Genomic DNA, 20,998 nt, shown 5'->3' with positions numbered 1-20,998 from the left:
TAGTGTATAAGCCTAAACATACTATTACATGGTGTACAAACAGACGTTTGAATATTGGCTTCCCAAAACTTAATGGAAATGATAAATAAACACAAAGACATAGTACTTTAAATGTTTTACCAATGGACACTGTATAATACACAATAATTCACATTTACAGTTTGAGCTCATGGCAGTATCAGGCTGAAATCATTTGGACACATCAACTCTTTGTGGTTTTTTCATCCATTGGACACAGACTCAGAGTCAGGATCATCAGGTCTAAAGAACTACACACATGATCTAAAGAACTACACACATGATCTAAAGAACTACACACATGATATAAAGAACTACACACATGATCTAAAGAACTACACACATGATCTAAAGAACTACACACATGATATAAAGAACTACACACATGATCTAAAGAACTACACACATGATCTAAAGAACTACACACATGATATAAAGAACTACACACATGATCTAAAGAACTACACACATGATCTAAAGAACTACACACACAATTTAAAGAACTACACACATGATCTAAAGAACTACACACACAATTTAAAGAACTACACACATGATCTAAAGAACTACACACATGATCTAAAGAACTACACACATGATATAAAGAACTACACACATGAAATAAAGAACTACACACATGATCTAAAGAACTACACACATGATCTAAAGAACTACACACATGATATAAAGAACTACACAATGATCTAAAGAACTACAAACACGATTTAAAGAACTACACACACGATATAAAGAACTACACACATGATATAAAAAACTACACACATGAAATAAAGAACTACACACATGATATAAAGAACTACACACATGAAATAAAGAACTACACACATGATCTAAAGAACTACACACATGATATAAAGAACTACACACATGATCTAAAGAACTACACACATGATATAAAGAACTACACACATGATCTAAAGAACTACACACATGATCTAAAGAACTACACACATGATCTAAAGAACTACACACATGATATAAAGAACTACACACATGATCTAAAGAACTACACACATGATCTAAAGAACTACACACATGATCTAAAGAACTACACACATGATCTAAAGAACTACACACATGATCTAAAGAACTACACACATGATCTAAAGAACTACACACACAATTTAAAGAACTACACACATGATCTAAAGAACTACACACACAATTTAAAGAACTACACACATGATCTAAAGAACTACACACATGATCTAAAGAACTACACACATGATATAAAGAACTACACACATGAAATAAAGAACTACACACATGATCTAAAGAACTACACACATGATCTAAAGAACTACACACATGATATAAAGAACTACACAATGATCTAAAGAACTACAAACACGATTTAAAGAACTACACACACGATATAAAGAACTACACACATGATATAAAGAACTACACAATGATCTAAAGAACTACAAACACGATTTAAAGAACTACACACATGATCTAAAGAACTACACACATGATCTAAAGAACTACACACATGATCTAAAGAACTACACACATGATATAAAGAACTACACACATGATCTAAAGAACTACACACATGATCTAAAGAACTACACACATGATATAAAGAACTACACACATGATCTAAAGAACTACACACATGATCTAAAGAACTACACACATGATATAAAGAACTACACACACAATTTAAAGAACTACACACATGATCTAAAGAACTACACACATGATCTAAAGAACTACACACACGATTTAAAGAACTACACACATGATATAAAGAACTACACACACAATTTAAAGAACTACACACATGATCTAAAGAACTACACACATGATATAAAGAACTACACACATGATCCAAAGAACTACACACATGATATAAAGAACTACACACATGATCTAAAGAACTACACACATGATATAAAGAACTACACACATGAAATAAAGAACTACACACATGATCTAAAGAACTACACACATGATCTAAAGAACTACACACATGATCTAAAGAACTACACACATGATATAAAGAACTACACACATGAAATAAAGAACTACACACATGATCTAAAGAACTACACACATGATCTAAAGAACTACACACATGATATAAAGAACTACACACATGAAATAAAGAACTACACACACGATATAAAGAACTATACACATGAAATAAAGAACTACACACATGATCTAAAGAACTACACACATGATATAAAGAACTACACACATGATCTAAAGAACTACACACATGATCTAAAGAACTACACACATGATCTAAAGAACTACACACATGATATAAAGAACTACACACATGATCTAAAGAACTACACACATGATATAAAGAACTACAAACACGATTTAAAGAACTACACACATGATATAAAGAACTACACACATGAAATAAAGAACTACACACACGATATAAAGAACTATACACATGAAATAAAGAACTACACACATGATCTAAAGAACTACACACATGATATAAAGAACTACACACATGATCTAAAGAACTACACACATGATCTAAAGAACTACACACATGATCTAAAGAACTACACACATGATATAAAGAACTACACACATGATCTAAAGAACTACACACATGATATAAAGAACTACACACATGATCTAAAGAACTACACACATGATCTAAAGAACTACACACATGATCTAAAGAACTACAAACACGATTTAAAGAACTACACACATGAAATAAAGAACTACACACATGATCTAAAGAACTACACACATGATCTAAAGAACTACACACATGATATAAAGAACTACACACATGATCTAAAGAACTACACACATGATTTAAAGAACTACACACATGATCTAAAGAACTACACACATGATCTAAAGAACTACACACATGATCTAAAGAACTACACACATGATCTAAAGAACTACACACATGATCTAAAGAACTACACACATGATCTAAAGAACTACACACATGATCTAAAGAACTACACACATGATCTAAAGAACTACACACATGATATAAAGAACTACACACATGATCTAAAGAACTACACACATGATTTAAAGAACTACACACATGATCTAAAGAACTACACACATGATATAAAGAACTACACACATGAAATAAAGAACTACACACATGATCTAAAGAACTACACACATGATATAAAGAACTACACACATGATCTAAAGAACTACACACATGATATAAAGAACTACACACATGAAATAAAGAACTACACACATGATCTAAAGAACTACACACATGAAATAAAGAACTACACACATGATCTAAAGAACTACACACATGAAATAAAGAACTACACACATGATATAAAGAACTACACACATGATCTAAAGAACTACACACATGATCTAAAGAACTACACACATGATCTAAAGAACTACACACATGATCTAAAGAACTACACACATGATCTAAAGAACTACACACATGATCTAAAGAACTACACACATGAAATAAAGAACTACACACATGATCTAAAGAACTACACACATGAAATAAAGAACTACACACATGATCTAAAGAACTACACACATGAAATAAAGAACTACACACGGTTTTGTTTTGCTTTTCACTCATTCTTAGAACTTCCATATTTGCAACAGCAGGTGGCGGTAATGCACTTTTTAAGTTTGCCAACCGCCACAATAGAAGAAGAAGAAGTTTTTGTTAGGCCTCTGCTCAGTGCGCATGCGTGAGTGTCAACATGGCGCTGCGCCGCTCGTGGATTCCGAGAATAAGGTCTTTAAAGTGGATCCTGCCCCCGAGTTTAACACTGTCACAAACACTAAAGTAGATAGTTCAGGAGTTAAAGGTGAGTTTTGACTGAAAACGGAAGATTTAGCATGTGGCTAACAGACTAGCCTCCCGCAGGAGCTAGCCCGCTAGCCACACATGCTAACTGTTTGTTTACTCAGCTGCTCCACAGAAACACGGCCTTTTCAATAAAACTCTGGCTTTGGCCCGAGTGTCATTAAAGAATTAAAGTTACATTTCATAATATTGCGCTGCTGAGGATGACGCAGGTAAGTGTGCGCAACACTCGGGGCCTCTCAGGACGTTTACTGTTCTGTCAATTAGTTAAGAACCTTTTCGTAACAGTCTAATTTACCTCCAGCAATGATTTGTATTATATTTAGTTAAAGTAAAATACAATTCCCACATTGTGATTTTTAATCTCCAGTTAATATTTAAAATTGATATTCAGAACGTGTCTGTCTCGTTGTCATGGTTCCTTGAGGCTGTTGGAGTTTGATCTCCACAAAAACTAATTTAAATAGTATTTATTCAGTCGGAAAAACCCACATATATGTACAGTAAGTGGGCTTGCCTCTCCACAGATCTGACCTGTCACTTGGCCTGGTCTCCATGCAGATAATTAAGTTGAATGCTGTACTGTGGGACATTCTTGGCAAAGCAACATCTCCATGGAGACGTCAAACAGAAAAGGTACACTGGGCAGCTTAATGTCATGTGTGTAGTATTAGTACTTGTACAGTATTAGTACTTGTACATTAGTACAGTACTGCGTCAGGTTTTCTGTTAGTTTTGTCTTTTTTCGGTGGACTTATTATTTAAAAGATTTATTCACAGCAGAAAAGAGAAGGCGTTACTATAGTTACGAGTCTATTATACTTCAATGTTCGTTAGTAAAACCTGTTGCGTTTCAGCGTCTGAGGAGGAGGAGCTGAAGCGTGTTCTGACCGACGCCCACTGTCACGTGTGCGACGCCGTCCTGGGCCACGCCTCCCAGAGGAGCTCACACTACCAGGTCAGTTACTCCAGGTCTGTTACTCCAGGTCAGTTACTCCAGGTCAGTTACTCCAGGTCTGTTACTCCGGGTCTGTTACTCCGGGTCAGTTACTCCGGGTCAGTTACTCCAGGTCAGTTACTCCAGGTCTGTTACTCCGGGTCAGTTACTCCGGGTCAGTTACTCCGGGTCAGTTACTCCGGGTCAGTTACTCCAGGTCAGTTACTCCAGGTCAGTTACTCCGGGTCAGTTACTCCAGGTCTGTTACTCCGGGTCAGTTACTCCAGGTCAGTTACTCCGGGTCAGTTACTCCAGGTCAGTTACTCCAGGTCTGTTACTCCGGGTCAGTTACTCCGGGTCAGTTACTCCGGGTCAGTTACTCCAGGTCAGTTACTCCAGGTCAGTTACTCCGGGTCAGTTACTCCAGGTCTGTTACTCCGGGTCAGTTACTCCAGGTCTGTTACTCCAGGTCTGTTACTCCGGGTCAGTTACTCCAGGTCAGTTACTCCGGGTCAGTTACTCCGGGTCAGTTACTCCGGGTCAGTTACTCCAGGTCTGTTACTCCGGGTCAGTTACTCCGGGTCAGTTACTCCGGGTCAGTTACTCCAGGTCAGTTACTCCTGACTCTGGCACCAGCAGGAGGCCGGTCCATGTTTAGTCCTGACTCTGGCACCAGCAGGAGGCCGGTCCATGTTTAGTCCTGACTCTGGCACCAGCAGGAGGCCGGTCCATGTTTAGTCCTGACTCTGGCACCAGCAGGAGGCCGGTCCATGTTTAGTCCTGACTCTGGCACCAGCAGGAGGCCGGTCCATGTTTAGTCCTGACTCTGGCACCAGCAGGAGGCCGCTCCATGTTTAGTCCTGACTCTGGCACCAGCAGGAGGCCGCTCCATGTTTAGTCCTGACTCTGGCACCAGCAGGAGGCCGCTCCATGTTTAGTCCTGACTCTGGCACCAGCAGGAGGCCGCTCCATGTTTAGTCCTGACTCTGGCACCAGCAGGAGGCCGCTCCATGTTTAGTCCTGACTCTGGCACCAGCAGGAGGCCGGTCCATGTTTAGTCCTGACTCTGGCACCAGCAGGAGGCCGCTCCATGTTTAGTCCTGACTCTGGCACCAGCAGGAGGCCGGTCCATGTTTAGTCCTGACTCTGGCACCAGCAGGAGGCCGGTCCATGTTTGGTCCTGACTCTGGCACCAGCAGGAGGCCGGTCCATGTTTAGTCCTGACTCTGGCACCAGCAGGAGGCCGGTCCATGTTTAGTCCTGACTCTGGCACCAGCAGGAGGCCGGTCCATGTTTAGTCCTGACTCTGGCACCAGCAGGAGGCCGGTCCATGTTTAGTCCTGACTCTGGCACCAGCAGGAGGCCGGTCCATGTTTAGTCCTGACTCTGGCACCAGCAGGAGGCCGGTCCATGTTTAGTCCTGACTCTGGCACCAGCAGGAGGCCGGCCCATGTTTAGTCCTGACTCTGGCACCAGCAGGAGGCCGGTCCATGTTTAGTCCTGACTCTGGCACCAGCAGGAGGCTGGTCCATGTTTAGTCCTGACTCTGGCACCAGCAGGAGGCCGCTCCATGTTTAGTCCTGACTCTGGCACCAGCAGGAGGCCGGTCCATGTTTAGTCCTGACTCTGGCACCAGCAGGAGGCCGGTCCATGTTTAGTCCTGACTCTGGCACCAGCAGGAGGCCGGACCATGTTTAGTCCTGACTCTGGCACCTGCAGGAGGCCGGTCCATGTTTAGTCCGGACTCTGGCGCCAGCAGGAGGCCGGTCCATGTTTAGTCCTGACTCTGGCACCAGCAGGAGGCCGGTCCATGTTTAGTCCTGACTCTGGCACCAGCAGGAGGCCGGCCCATGTTTAGTCCTGACTCTGGCACCAGCAGGAGGCCGGTCCATGTTTAGTCCTGACTCTGGCACCAGCAGGAGGCCGGTCCATGTTTAGTCCTGACTCTGGCACCAGCAGGAGGCCGGTCCATGTTTAGTCCTGACTCTGGCACCAGCAGGAGGCCGCTCCATGTTTAGTCCTGACTCTGGCACCAGCAGGAGGCCGGTCCATGTTTAGTCCTGACTCTGGCACCAGCAGGAGGCCGGTCCATGTTTAGTCCTGACTCTGGCACCAGCAGGAGGCCGGTCCATGTTTAGTCCTGACTCTGGCACCAGCAGGAGGCCGGCCCATGTTTAGTCCTGACTCTGGCACCAGCAGGAGGCCGGTCCATGTTTAGTCCTGACTCTGGCACCAGCAGGAGGCCGGTCCATGTTTAGTCCTGACTCTGGCACCAGCAGGAGGCTGGTCCATGTTTAGTCCTGACTCTGGCACCAGCAGGAGGCCGGTCCATGTTTAGTCCTGACTCTGGCACCAGCAGGAGGCCGGCCCATGTTTAGTCCTGACTCTGGCACCAGCAGGAGGCCGGTCCATGTTTAGTCCTGACTCTGGCACCAGCAGGAGGCCGGTCCATGTTTAGTCCTGACTCTGGCACCAGCAGGAGGCCGGTCCATGTTTAGTCCTGACTCTGGCACCAGCAGGAGGCCGGTCCATGTTTAGTCCCGACTCTGGCACCAGCAGGAGGCCGGTCCATGTTTAGTCCTGACTCTGGCACCAGCAGGAGGCCGGTCCATGTTTAGTCCTGACTCTGGCACCAGCAGGAGGCCGGTCCATGTTTAGTCCTGACTCTGGCACCAGCAGGAGGCCGGCCCATGTTTAGTCCTGACTCTGGCACCAGCAGGAGGCCGGTCCATGTTTAGTCCTGACTCTGGCACCAGCAGGAGGCCGGTCCATGTTTAGTCCTGACTCTGGCACCAGCAGGAGGCCGGTCCATGTTTAGTCCTGACTCTGGCACCAGCAGGAGGCCGCTCCATGTTTAGTCCTGACTCTGGCACCAGCAGGAGGCCGGTCCATGTTTAGTCCTGACTCTGGCACCAGCAGGAGGCCGGTCCATGTTTAGTCCTGACTCTGGCACCAGCAGGAGGCCGGTCCATGTTTAGTCCTGACTCTGGCACCAGCAGGAGGCCGGCCCATGTTTAGTCCTGACTCTGGCACCAGCAGGAGGCCGGTCCATGTTTAGTCCTGACTCTGGCACCAGCAGGAGGCTGGTCCATGTTTAGTCCTGACTCTGGCACCAGCAGGAGGCCGCTCCATGTTTAGTCCTGACTCTGGCACCAGCAGGAGGCTGGTCCATGTTTAGTCCTGACTCTGGCACCAGCAGGAGGCCGGCCCATGTTTAGTCCTGACTCTGGCACCAGCAGGAGGCCGGTCCATGTTTAGTCCTGACTCTGGCACCAGCAGGAGGCCGGTCCATGTTTAGTCCTGACTCTGGCACCAGCAGGAGGCCGGTCCATGTTTAGTCCTGACTCTGGCACCAGCAGGAGGCCGGTCCATGTTTAGTCCTGACCCTGGCACCAGCAGGAGGCCGGTCCATGTTTAGTCCCGACTCTGGCACCAGCAGGAGGCCGGTCCATGTTTAGTCCTGACTCTGGCACCAGCAGGAGGCCGCTCCATGTTTAGTCCTGACTCTGGCACCAGCAGGAGGCCGGTCCATGTTTAGTCCTGACTCTGGCACCAGCAGGAGGCCGGTCCATGTTTAGTCCTGACCCTGGCACCAGCAGGAGGCCGGTCCATGTTTAGTCCTGACTCTGGCACCAGCAGGAGGCCGGTCCATGTTTAGTCCTGACTCTGGCACCAGCAGGAGGCCGGTCCATGTTTAGTCCTGACTCTGGCACCAGCAGGAGGCCGGTCCATGTTTAGTCCTGACTCTGGCACCAGCAGGAGGCCGGTCCATGTTTAGTCCTGACTCTGGCACCAGCAGGAGGCCGGTCCATGTTTAGTCCTGACTCTGGCACCAGCAGGAGGCCGGTCCATGTTTAGTCCTGACTCTGGCACCAGCAGGAGGCCGGTCCATGTTTAGTCCTGACTCTGGCACCAGCAGGAGGCCGGTCCATGTTTAGTCCTGACTCTGGCACCAGCAGGAGGCCGCTCCATGTTTAGTCCTGACTCTGGCACCAGCAGGAGGCCGGTCTGTAAATGATGATTAGTGTTTGAAATGTCAGTGTTGTTTCGTGTTGAGGGGAAGAAGCACGCGCTGAAGCTGAGGATGTTCCTGCAGTCGCTGCGACGACAGAGGACGGACACGCCTCCTCTGGTCAGTGACATCAAATGGACAGAGTAATACATAGAGTCTGGGAGGGCATCTGACCTGACTGTCTGTCCCTCAGCGCCCGATGCCGATGGACAGAGACCGCTTCTGTCCTCTCTGTAACATGGTCTTCAGCTCTGCCGTCGTGGCCAAATCTCACTACGACGGGAAAGTCCACCACAAGAACCTGAGGAAACGCCCTCCAAACGGTGGGTCCAGAACCCACCGACTGTGAGACCAGAACCCACGAACCCCCACCGACTGAGTCCAGAACCCACGAACCCCCACCGACTGAGTCCAGAACCCCCACCGACTGAGTCCAGAACCCCCACCGACTGAGTCCAGAACCCCCACCGACTGAGTCCAGAACCCCCACCGACTGAGTCCAGAACCCCCACCGACTGAGTCCAGAACCCACGAACCCCCACCGACTGAGTCCAGAACCCCCACCGACTGTGAGTCCTGAACCCCCACCAACTGTGAGAGGCGCCAGAGGGACACTCCAGTGTCCCTCTGGCGCTCCCTTTGACCCATGTGGGCGTGTCCCTCTGGCGCTCCCTTTGACCCATGTGGGCGTGTCCCTCTGGCGCTCCCTTCGACCCATGTGGGCGTGTCCCTCTGGCGCTCCCTTTGACCCATGTGGGCGTGTCCCTCTGGCGCTCCCTTTGACCCATGTGGGCGTGTCCCTCTGGCGCTCCCTTCGACCCATGTGGGCGTGTCCCTCTGGCGCTCCCTTCGACCCATGTGGGCGTGTCCCTCTGGCGCTCCCTTTGACCCCATGTGGGCGTGTCCCTCTGGCGCTCCCTTCGACCCATGTGGGCGTGTCCCTCTGGCGCTCCCTTCGACCCATGTGGGCGTGTCCCTCTGGCGCTCCCTTCGACCCATGTGGGCGTGTCCCTCTGGCGCTCCCTTCGACCCATGTGAGCGTGTCCCTCTGGCGCTCCCTTCGACCCATGTGGGCGTGTCCCTCTGGCGCTCCCTTCGACCCATGTGGGCGTGTCCCTCTGGCGCTCCCTTTGACCCATGTGGGCGTGTCCCTCTGGCGCTCCCTTCGACCCATGTGGGCGTGTCCCTCTGGCGCTCCCTTCGACCCATGTGGGCGTGTCCCTCTGGCGCTCCCTTTGACCCATGTGGGCGTGTCCCTCTGGCGCTCCCTTCGACCCATGTGGGCGTGTCCCTCTGGCGCTCCCTTTGACCCATGTGGGCGTGTCCCTCTGGCGCTCCCTTTGACCCATGTGGGCGTGTCCCTCCATAAAGATGTGTCAATCATTTATCTTGTTTCTTAGAATGTTTTGTGTTTCATTAGAACCAGATCAATCTGACACAAACCTCTTCTCTCCACAGCCCACCTGAGGTCCTCCTCTGCTCCCTCCTCTGCTCCCTCCTCTGCTCCCTCCTCTGCTCCCTCCTCTGCTCCCTCTGCTCCCTCTACTCCTCCCTCTGCTCCCTCTACTCCTCCCTCTGCTCCCTCTGCTCCCTCCTCTGCTCCCTCCTCTGCTCCCTCCTCTGCTCCCTCCTCTGCTCCCTCTGCTCCCTCCTCTGCTCCCTCCTCTGCTCCCTCCTCTGCTCCCTCCTCTGCTCCCTCTGTACTCTGTAATCCATCCAAAACACCTCCCTGCATCTCTCCCTCTTCCTCTTTATCTTCTATTCCTCCCACCACAGCTTCATCTGCTCCTATCTCCTCCTCCTCTGCTCCTTTCTCCCCCCCTGCTCCTCTCTCCTCCTCCTCTGCTCCTGCCTCCTCCTCCTCATCTCCAGACCTCTTCTGCTCCCTGTGCTGCGCCTCCTTCCCTCACAGGCAGATGGCGCTGCAGCATTACAACGGGAGGAAGCACCAGAGGAGGCGGAGCCAGAAGGAGCTGCTGCAGGAGCTGGAGGCGGAGCATCTGCATTGCGCCCTCTGCTGTCTGCACTTCAGCTCCGTGGAGATGTACCGGGCGCACGTGGGCGGAGCCAAACACATCAAGTCAGACTTCACTCTCTCTCTGCCACGCCCTGCTCCTCTGGGGTTTTAAAGTCTGCCACGCCCTGCTCCTCTGGGGTTTTAAAGTCTGCCACGCCCTGCTCCTCTGGGGTTTTAAAGTCTGCTACGCCCTGCTCCTCTGGGGTTTTAAAGTCTGCTACGCCCTGCTCCTCTGGGGTTTTAAAGTCTGCCACACCCTGCTCCTCTGGGGTTTTAAAGTCTGCCACGCCCTGCTCCTCTGGGGTTTTAAAGTCTGCTACGCCCTGCTCCTCTGGGGTTTTAAAGTCTGCCACGCCCTGCTCCTCTGGGGTTTTAAAGTCTGCCACGCCCTGCTCCTCTGGGGTTTTAAAGTCTGCTACGCCCTGCTCCTCTGGGGTTTTAAAGTCTGCCACGCCCTGCTCCTCTGGGGTTTTAAAGTCTGCCACACCCTGCTCCTCTGGGGTTTTAAAGTCTGCCACACCCTGCTCCTCTGGGGTTTTAAAGTCTGCTACGCCCTGCTCCTCTGGGGTTTTAAAGTCTGCCACGCCCTGCTCCTCTGGGGTTTTAAAGTCTGCCACGCCCTGCTCCTCTGGGGTTTTAAAGTCTGCCACGCCCTGCTCCTCTGGGGTTTTAAAGTCTGCCACGCCCTGCTCCTCTGGGGTTTTAAAGTCTGCCACGCCCTGCTCCTCTGGGGTTTTAAAGTCTGCTACGCCCTGCTCCTCTGGGGTTTTAAAGTCTGCCACGCCCTGCTCCTCTGGGGTTTTAAAGTCTGCCACGCCCTGCTCCTCTGGGGTTTTAAAGTCTGCCACGCCCTGCTCCTCTGGGGTTTTAAAGTCTGCCACGCCCTGCTCCTCTGGGGTTTTAAAGTCTGCCACGCCCTGCTCCTCTGGGGTTTTAAAGTCTGCCACGCCCTGCTCCTCTGGGGTTTTAAAGTCTGCCACGCCCTGCTCCTCTGGGGTTTTAAAGTCTGCCACGCCCTGCTCCTCTGGGGTTTTAAAGTCTGCCACGCCCTGCTCCTCTGGGGTTTTAAAGTCTGCTACGCCCTGCTCCTCTGGGGTTTTAAAGTCTGCCACGCCCTGCTCCTCTGGGGTTTTAAAGTCTGCCACGCCCTGCTCCTCTGGGGTTTTAAAGTCTGCCACGCCCTGCTCCTCTGGGGTTTTAAAGTCTGCCACGCCCTGCTCCTCTGGGGTTTTAAAGCGCCCTCTGCTGGAAACAGCCAGAACTTATGATTCTGGAGATGTAAAACACGCTCACGCTAAAGCTGCTCCGTCTCGTGAAGCTTCGGACGGAAAAGTATTTGAAAAGAAGTAATTGAAATATTTGTTTTGATTCCAGGGAGCAGAAGGTTCTGGAGGAGCGTCGCTCTCAGCAGAACGTCTACAGCTCCTACAGCGACCAGCTCCAGGACTACATCAGAGTCCAGCAGGCCAGAGGAGTGCATCCTAGTCCTGCTGCCAAGGAGACCAGCAAGGAGACCAGCAAGGAGACCAGCAAGGAGACCAGCAAGGAGACCAGCAAGGAGACCAGCAAGGAGCCTTCAGACAAACTCCAGGATCACATCTGGACGCGGCCGGCCCTCACGCCGCATCCTAAACCTTCTCTGAAGGAAACGAAAGAGGACGCACACGTTCACGCTCGGGCCTCGCTGCACTACCCTCTGCGTCCTGCGTGGGGAGCTCCAGCCTGGGCACTTCAGGCCGAGCCACAAGTCAAAGAACAGACAAGAAAGAGGAAGAACAAGAGGGAATCGAGCTCTGAAACGACAAGTTCAAGTTGTTCCACGAGCGAAAGTTCTAGTGATGGAGAGAGAGAGAAGAGGAGTAGGAGGAAGGTAAGGAAGGAGAGGAGGAAAGGAAGCGAGGAGAGGAGGAAAGGAAGTGAGGAGAGGAGGAAAGGAAGTGAGGAGAGGAGGCATAGGACGCAAAAGAAAGAGAGAGAAAACGAGAGCAAAAGATGGAGCAGATGTAAGAAGGACGAGTCAGAGGACGCAGAGGAAGGCGCTGTCCAGCAGGTGGTGCTACAGGAGGACAAGCAGAGGTCCAGGAGAGACAAGATGAAGAAGGAGGAGGACTCGAGGACAGAAGAGGAGAAACTGTGGGACGACTCCATTTTGGGATGTTAGGGTCTAAACCGGGTGTCGGCTTCCATACGGTCAAGCCTGGTGGTGGTGTTCCCGCTCTGACCTCGGCTCTCAATGACGTCACATCACGCTGCATTTCATGCGACATAAGGGCCACCTGTTGTAAAGTCATGTCCTCTCCTCCTCCTGACAGGGACGGGCCTGGAGAGTCCACTCAGGGGACAACGCTTGTTTAGCGAAGGGGAGAGGGCTCGTGGGAGGGTTGGGCTTGTTAGCCATGCTAGCCTCATTTTTCATGCTAGCCTCACTAGCCATGCTAGCCTCGTTAGCCATGCTAGCCTCGTTAGCCATGTTAGCCTCATTAGCCTCGGTCCATCAACTTTAACTGTCTCATGTTGCTGTTTACACTTTATCTCTTGAAACCGATTCAAAAGTCAATCATCAAAATGAAGCGACTTGACAAACCCAATGACTTTAGAGAGGGGTGCGGCAGGTGCGGCGGGTGCGGCGGGTGCGGCAGGTCGGGCAGGGCTCTGCTTGGTCCCCCCGGTTGTTTGCTTTGTACCTGTAATATTCAGACTGGACAGAACATTAAACTATATTTGATGAAAGCAGAAGATTTTGGGACGTTTCAGTGTTGCATTAATTTCTCTTCCGTTAATTTTCACTGCTAAAAACATCGTCTCTAAAGATAAAGATCTAATGCCACTGTGGAACATTCCAGACTGAACAGCATCTCCATGGAGACCAGCAGGTGGCAACAGTGTTTAAATCAAATTGTCTGTTTTGGTTAATCATATTTTGAAAATTGGTAATGGTAAATTATTTCTCTAATTTTCATTAGTTTCATGACTTTTTATTTGCACAATGTTTATGTTTTAAAATATATTTCTATTTAAATATATGTGTTTTAATTTGTTTTCTGTGACACAGTTGATTCTTTAAGTCCAATAAAAGTTCTTTAAATAAACAGCTTTTTTAATCATTTTTTCCAACAAAGACAAAAATAGTCAATGATTTATTATTGACACAAAGACATTAAACTGACATTAAATCCAGTAAAAAACACTGTACAAGAAAATACAAAACTCACAAAATGTTCAAGTATTGTCTCCCTTCAAAATAAAAGCACACACAATACAGTATAAATATACACAATGGTTTAAAAGCTGCTCAGTTGGTCCAGTAGGTGGCGCTGTAGCTGGGTTTGGACACTTGGCTCTTCTGCAGGACGCTGGGCTGACGAGGACTCACTCCCACCTGAAAAACAACATCAGAAACAGATGAACAAACTTTATAAGTTGACGTAAACGTCAACAATAAAATGGAAACTACAGACACAAAAGCAGCAGCTATTCAACTTGAGGCCTGGGGGCCAAATCAGGCCCTCCACACCATTTCATTCGGAATGAATATATATATATATATATATATATATATTCATTCGGAATGAATATATATATATATATATATATATATATATATATATATATTCATTCCGAATGAATATATATATATATATATATATATATATATTCATTCCGAATGAATATATATATATATATATATATATTCATTCCGAATGAATATATATATATATATTCATTCGGAATGAATATATATATATATATATATATATATATATACGGGCCGAACAGCAGTGCAGAGTACCCGGCCTTCTTGGAGTCCTTGGGAGGGGTACTGGACAGTGCACCGACCGGGGACTCTGTTGTTCTACTGGGGGACTTCAACGCCCACGTGGGCAATGACAGTGACACCTGGAGAGGGGTGATCGGGAAGAACGGCTTCCCCGATCTGAACCCGAGCGGTGTTCAGTTATTGGACTTCTGTGCTAGCCACGGATTGTCCATAACGAACACCATGTTCAAGCACAAGGGTGTCCATCAGTGCACATGGCACCAGGACACCCTAGGCCGGAGGTCAATGATCGACTTTGTTGTCGTGTCATCTGACCTCCGGCCGCGTGTCTTGGACACTCGGGTGAAGAGAGGGGCAGAGTTGTCAACCGATCACCACCTGGTGGTGAGTTGGATCCGCTGGCGGAGGAGGAAGCCGGACAGACTTGGCAGACCCAAGCGCATTGTGAGGGTCTGTTGGGAACGTCTAGTGGAGCCCTCTGTCAGTAGGGTATTCAACTCGCACCTCCGGGAGAGCTTCTCCCATGTCCCGGGGGAGGCTGGGGACATTGAGTCCGAGTGGACCATGTTCTCCGCCTCCATTGTTGATGCGGCTGCTCGGAGCTGTGGTCGCAAGGTCTCCGGTGCCTGTCGTGGCGGCAACCCCCGAACCCGGTGGTGGACACCGGAAGTAAGGGATGCCGTCAGACTGAAGAAGGAGGCCTATCAGGCCACTCTGGCTTGTAGGTCTCCGGAGGTCATCGACGGGTATCGGCAGGCCAAGCGAGCCGCGGCTCGTGCTGTCGCAGAGGCAAAAACCCGGGCCTGGGAGGAGTTCGGGGAGGCCATGGAGGAGGACTATCGGTCGGCACCAAAGAAATTCTGGCAAACCGTCCGGCGCCTCAGGAAGGGGAAGCAGTGTCTCACAAACACCGATTACAGTGCGGGTGGAGGCCTGCTGACCTCGACTGGGGATGTCGTCGGACGGTGGAAGGAATACTTTGAGGATCTCCTTAATCCCTCAGTCACGTCTTCCGAAGAGGAAGTAGTGACCGGGGACTCGGAGGCTGGCTCATCCATCACCCAAGCTGAAGTCACTCAGGTTGTCCGCAAACTCCTCGGTGGCAGGGCTCCGGGGGTGGATGAGATCCGCCCTGAGTACCTAAAGTATCTGGATGTTGTAGGACTGTCTTGGTTGACACGTCTCTGCAACATCGCGTGGCGTTCGGGGACCGTGCCTCTGGACTGGCAGACCGGGGTGGTGGTCCCTCTGTTCAAAAAGGGGGACCGGAGGGTGTGTTCCAACTACAGAGGGATCACACTCCTCAGCCTCCCGGGTAAGGTCTATTCCAAGGTACTGGAGAGGAGAATCCGACCGATAGTCGAACCTCGGATTCAGGAGGAGCAGAGTGGTTTTCGTCCCGGTCGTGGAACACTGGACCAGCTCTATACCCTCCATCGGGTGCTCGAGGGTTCATGGGAGTTTGCCCAACCAGTCCACATGTGCTTTGTGGATCTGGAGAAGGCTTTCGACCGTGTCCCTCGGGGTGTCCTTTGGGGGGTGCTCCGGGAGTACGGGGTCTGGGGCCCTTTGCGCAGGGCTGTCCGGTCCCTGTATGACCGGAGCAGGAGCTGTGTTCACATTGCCGGCAGTAAGTCAGACCTGTTCCCAGTGCATGTTGGACTCCGCCAGGGCTGCCCTGTGTCACCGGTTCTGTTCATAATTTTTATGGACAGAATTTCTAGGCGCAGTCAGGGGTCGGAGGGGGTCCGGTTTGGGGACCACAGGATCTCATCTCTGCTGTTTGCAGACGATGTTGTCCTGATGGCTCCATCAAACCCGGACCTGCAACATGCACTGGGACGGTTTGCAGCCGAGTGTGAAGCGGCTGGGATGAGAATCAGCACCTCCAAATCCGAGGCCATGGTTCTCGACCGGAAAAAGGTGGCTTGCCCTCTCCAGGTGGGTGGGGTGTCCTTGCCCCAAGTGGAGGAGTTCAAGTATCTCGGGGTCTTGTTCACGAGTGAGGGAAGGATGGAGCGTGAGATCGACAGGCGGATCGGTGCAGCGGCTGCAGTGATGCAGTCGCTGCATCGGACCGTTGTGGTAAAGAGGGAGCTGAGCCGAAAGGCAAAGCTCTCGATTTACCGGTCGGTCTACGTTCCTACCCTCACCTATGGTCATGAGCTTTGGGTAGTGACCGAAAGAACAAGATCGCGGATACAAGCGGTCGAAATGAGTTTCCTCCGCCGTGTGGCTGGGCGCTCCCTTAGAGATAAGGTGAGGAGCTCGGAGTAGAGCCGCTGCTCCTCCACGTCGAGAGGAGCCAGCTGAGGTGGCTCGGGCATCTGTTCCGGATGCCTCCTGGGCGCCTCCCTCGGGAGGTGTTTCAGGCATGTCCCACCGGGAAGAGGCCCCGGGGAAGACCCAGGACACGCTGGAGAGACTATGTCTCTCGGCTGGCCTGGGAACGCCTCGGGATCCCCCCGGAGGAGTTAGAGGAAGTGTCTGGGGAGAAGGAAGTCTGGGAGTCCCTGCTCAGACTGCTGCCCCCGCGACCCGGCCCCGGATAAAGCGGCAGAAGGAAGATAGATAGATAGATAGATAGATAGATATATATATATATATATATATATATATATATATATATATATATATATATATATATATATATATATATATATATATATATATATATATATATATATATATATATATATATATATATATATATATATATATATATATATATATATATATATATACACACACATATATATATATATGTGTCACAAAGGGCCCGGTCCAGCTGGCAGCCCGGTGTAACGCTCCGCTCTTTTCTCACACTTTTTTCACAGTTGTATTTTGTAAATATTTTTTCTACTTTACTTGTACGATAGGTCAGGGAACAAGGAGGAGCTGAGGAGGAAGATCAGGCAGGCTGAGGCCGGCTACAAGAGGAGGATGGAGGAGCAGCTGCAGCAGAAGAACATTTAGGGAGTGTGGAGGATCCTGAAAACCATCTCGGGCTTCAAAATCCCCCCTGCCCAGACAGAGGGGGATCTACAGTGGGTGAATGATTTAAATGCTCACTTCTTGAGGTTTGATCAGTCACCCGCCCCTCCCCCTGCACAGCTGCATGCTCCCTCTTCCACAGCTGGACAATGCCCTGCATCTGTTCCTCTTCACTTCTCTGCCCCGGACCATCAGCTCCCCACTTCGCCTGGACTCACCCATCCCCCCAGCACATGGTCCCCCTGCCAACCACTGACTGTCACAGCAGCACAGGTGAGGAGAGAGCTGAAGAGGATTCAAGTGAGGAAGGCAGCAGGACCTGACGGCATCAGCCCCAGGCTCCTTAAGTCCTGCAGATGAACTGTGTGGAGTTATGGAGCATGTCTTCAACATGAGCCTGAAGCTGAGGGTGGTACCACAGGTCTGGAAGACCTCCTGTCTGGTACCACAGGTCTGAAGACCTCCTGTCTGGTACCACAGGTCTGAAGACCTCCTGTCTGGTACCACAGGTCTGAAGACCTCCTGTCTGGTACCACAGGTCTGAAGACCTCCTGTCTGGTACCACAGGTCTGAAGACCTCCTGTCTGGTACCTGTGCCCAAGACACCGCGCGCCAAAGACTTCAACAGCTTCAGGCCGGTGGCTCTCACGTCCTGATGAAGACACTGGAGCTGGTCCTGGACCACCTCCGCTCCACCGTGAGCTCAGCCATGGACCCGCTGCAGTTTGCATATCGGTCTGGCATCGGAGTGGAGGACGCCGTCATCTCCCTGCTGCACCGCTCTCTCTCTCACCTGGAGAAGCCTGGCAGCTCTGTGAGGATTCTGTTCTTTCATCTCTCCAGCACCTTCAACACCATCAGCTCCTGAGGGACAAGCTGGAGACGGCTGGTGTGGAGTATGACCTGCAGAGTGGATCCTGGACTACCTCACAGACCGACCCCAGTTTGTGAGAGCCCGGAACTGTGTGTCTGACACTCGGACCTGCAGTGTGGGGGCGCCCCAGGGCACTGTCCTCGCGCCCTTTCTCTTCACCCTTTACACTGCAGACTTCAGACACGACACGGACAGCTGTGTCCTGCAGAAGTTCTCTGACGACTCTGCCATCATCGGACTCATCACGGACGACGATGATGTGGAGGACAGAGGACTGGAGCAGGACTTTGTGGACTAGTGTCAGCGGAACCACCTCCTCATCAACGCGAGGAAGACCAAGGAGATGGTGGTGGACTTCCACAGAGGCCACGCCCCCCTCACCAGTGAACATCCAGGGACGGGACATTAAGAGAGTGACTCATACAAGGACCTGGTGTTCATCTGAACCACAAACTGGACTGGACTCATAACACAGACTGTACAGGAAGAGCCAGAATGGGCTCTACCGCCTGAGGAGACTCAGGTCTTGGAGTGACAGGGCCGCTCCTGACAGGGCCGCTCCTGAAGACCTTCTCCTCCTCTGTGGTGCATCAGCTCCTGTAGGTGTGGTCTGCTGGAGCAGCAGCATCACAGAGAGGGAGAGGAAGAAGCTGGACAAAGCTCCGTCCTGGGCTGTGCTCTGGACTCGGTGCAGGAGGTGGGGGACAGGAGGGTCCTGGCTAAACTCACATCTATGCTGGACCATGAGTGTCGCCCCCTGCAGGACACTCTGTCCCCTGCAGGACACTCTGTCCCCTGCAGGACACTCTGTCCCCTGCAGGACACTCTGTCCGCTCTGGAGAGCAGCTTCAGAGACTGATCCACCCTCGCTGTGTGAAAGGTTTCACAGTCTTTCCTTCTGCTGCTGTCAGACTTTATAACAAACACTGTTAGTCCTGAACACTCACAATACTGACTTAACCATGTGCAATTCTGTCGTGATCACATGCAATGGTATTTATTCATTTATTTATTTTATCTTTATTATTTTCCCCTCCATCTCTTGTTGGGTTTTGTCTATGGGAGTTTTTGTTTATAGAAGATCTTCTATTGAGAGTGTTTTTCAAACTTCCTATAAGTGATCTGTTCTTTTCCTCTGTATCTACTGCGTTGCAACAATGAAATTTCCCCATGTGGGACAATAAAGGAATATCTTATCTTATAATATATTATATCATATATAAGGCCACAGTTATTTTATTACTTGGTTTACGGATCTGCCGCACTTATAAATAAAATAAATTATTACACTTTTGTTTTTTCTTAAGTTCCACCGACAAGGCTAAATAGCATTAAATGAAATATAAAAAACAGTATTAAGTCAAAAGATAACAGCGCGTGAGGCAATTTTTCGTCAAAATCCTGGGACAGACGCGGCCCAGGACAGAATGTGAAGACGCACGCGGCCCCGGGACAGCACGAGAAGACGCGCGCGGCCCCGGGACAGCACGAGAAGACGCGCGCGGCCCTGGGACAGCACGAGAAGACGCGCGCGGCCCCGGGACAGCACGAGAAGACGCGCGCGGCCCCGGGACAGCACGAGAAGACGCGCGCGGCCCCGGGACAGCACGAGAAGACGCGCGCGGCCCTGGGACAGCACGAGAAGACGCGCGCGGCCCCGGGACAGCATGTGAAGACGCACGCGGCCCTGGGACAGCACGAGAAGACGCGCGCGGCCCCGGGACAGCACGTGAGGACGCGCGCGGCCCTGGGACAGCACGAGAAGACGCGCGCGGCCCTGGGACAGCACGAGAAGACGCGCGCGGCCCCGGGACAGCACGTGAAGACGCGCGCGGCCCCGGGAGAGCACGTGAAGACGCGCGCGGCCCCGGGACAGCATGTGAAGACGCGCGCGGCCCCGGGACAGCACGAGAAGACGCGCGCGGCCCCGGGACAGCATGTGAAGACGCGCGCGGCCCTGGGACAGCACGAGAAGACGTGCGCGGCCCCGGGACAGCACGTGAAGACGTGCGCGGCCCCGGGACAGGATGTGAAGACGCGCGCGGCCCCGGGACAGCACGAGAAGACGCGCGCGGCCCTGGGACAGCACGTGAAGACGCGCGCGGCCCTGGGACAGCACGTGAAGACGCGCGCGGCCCCGGGACAGCATGTGAAGACGCACGCGGCCCTGGGACAGCACGAGAAGACGCGCGCGGCCCCGGGACAGCACGTGAGGACGCGCGCGGCCCTGGGACAGCACGAGAAGACGCGCGCGGCCCTGGGACAGCACGAGAAGACGCGCGCGGCCCCGGGACAGCACGTGAAGACGCGCGCGGCCCCGGGAGAGCACGTGAAGACGCGCGCGGCCCCGGGACAGCATGTGAAGACGCGCGCGGCCCCGGGACAGCACGAGAAGACGCGCGCGGCCCCGGGACAGCATGTGAAGACGCGCGCGGCCCTGGGACAGCACGAGAAGACGTGCGCGGCCCCGGGACAGCACGTGAAGACGTGCGCGGCCCCGGGACAGGATGTGAAGACGCGCGCGGCCCCGGGACAG

At 51.1% G+C, this 20,998-nt stretch overlaps 2 protein-coding genes across 4 annotated transcripts in view; one reads left to right on the top strand and one right to left on the bottom strand.

Moving 5' to 3' along the window:
• Positions 1-3,727: 3,727 nt before the first annotated feature.
• Positions 3,728-13,905, top strand: LOC140372425 (uncharacterized). The gene is made up of 6 exons (XM_072459520.1): positions 3,728-3,851; positions 4,708-4,808; positions 8,845-8,919; positions 8,993-9,122; positions 10,258-10,879; positions 12,191-13,905. The coding sequence occupies exons 1-6, from the start codon at positions 3,728-3,730 to the stop codon at positions 12,975-12,977; spliced, it is 1,839 nt and encodes a 612-aa protein (XP_072315621.1). The 3' UTR covers positions 12,978-13,905.
• Positions 13,906-14,002: 97 nt separating this feature from the next.
• Positions 14,003-20,998, bottom strand: part of ubap2a (ubiquitin associated protein 2a) — a 32,458-nt gene continuing 25,462 nt past the window's right edge. For all 3 annotated transcript variants that reach the window (XM_072459556.1, XM_072459557.1, XM_072459558.1), the window contains exon 25: positions 14,003-14,195. In XM_072459556.1, coding sequence (XP_072315657.1) covers positions 14,109-14,195 — 87 coding nt within the window. In that variant the 3' untranslated portion in view covers positions 14,003-14,108. The remainder of the gene's footprint in view (positions 14,196-20,998) is intronic.

This window comes from Eucyclogobius newberryi, unplaced genomic scaffold (assembly GCF_026437365.1).
Source record: "Eucyclogobius newberryi isolate DKJ021-1_F unplaced genomic scaffold, fEucNew1.0.hap1 SCAF_23, whole genome shotgun sequence".
NCBI lineage: Eukaryota > Metazoa > Chordata > Actinopteri > Gobiiformes > Gobiidae > Eucyclogobius > Eucyclogobius newberryi.
Note: the sequence above shows the minus strand (reverse complement) of the source record. Positions and strands in the feature narration are given on the sequence as shown.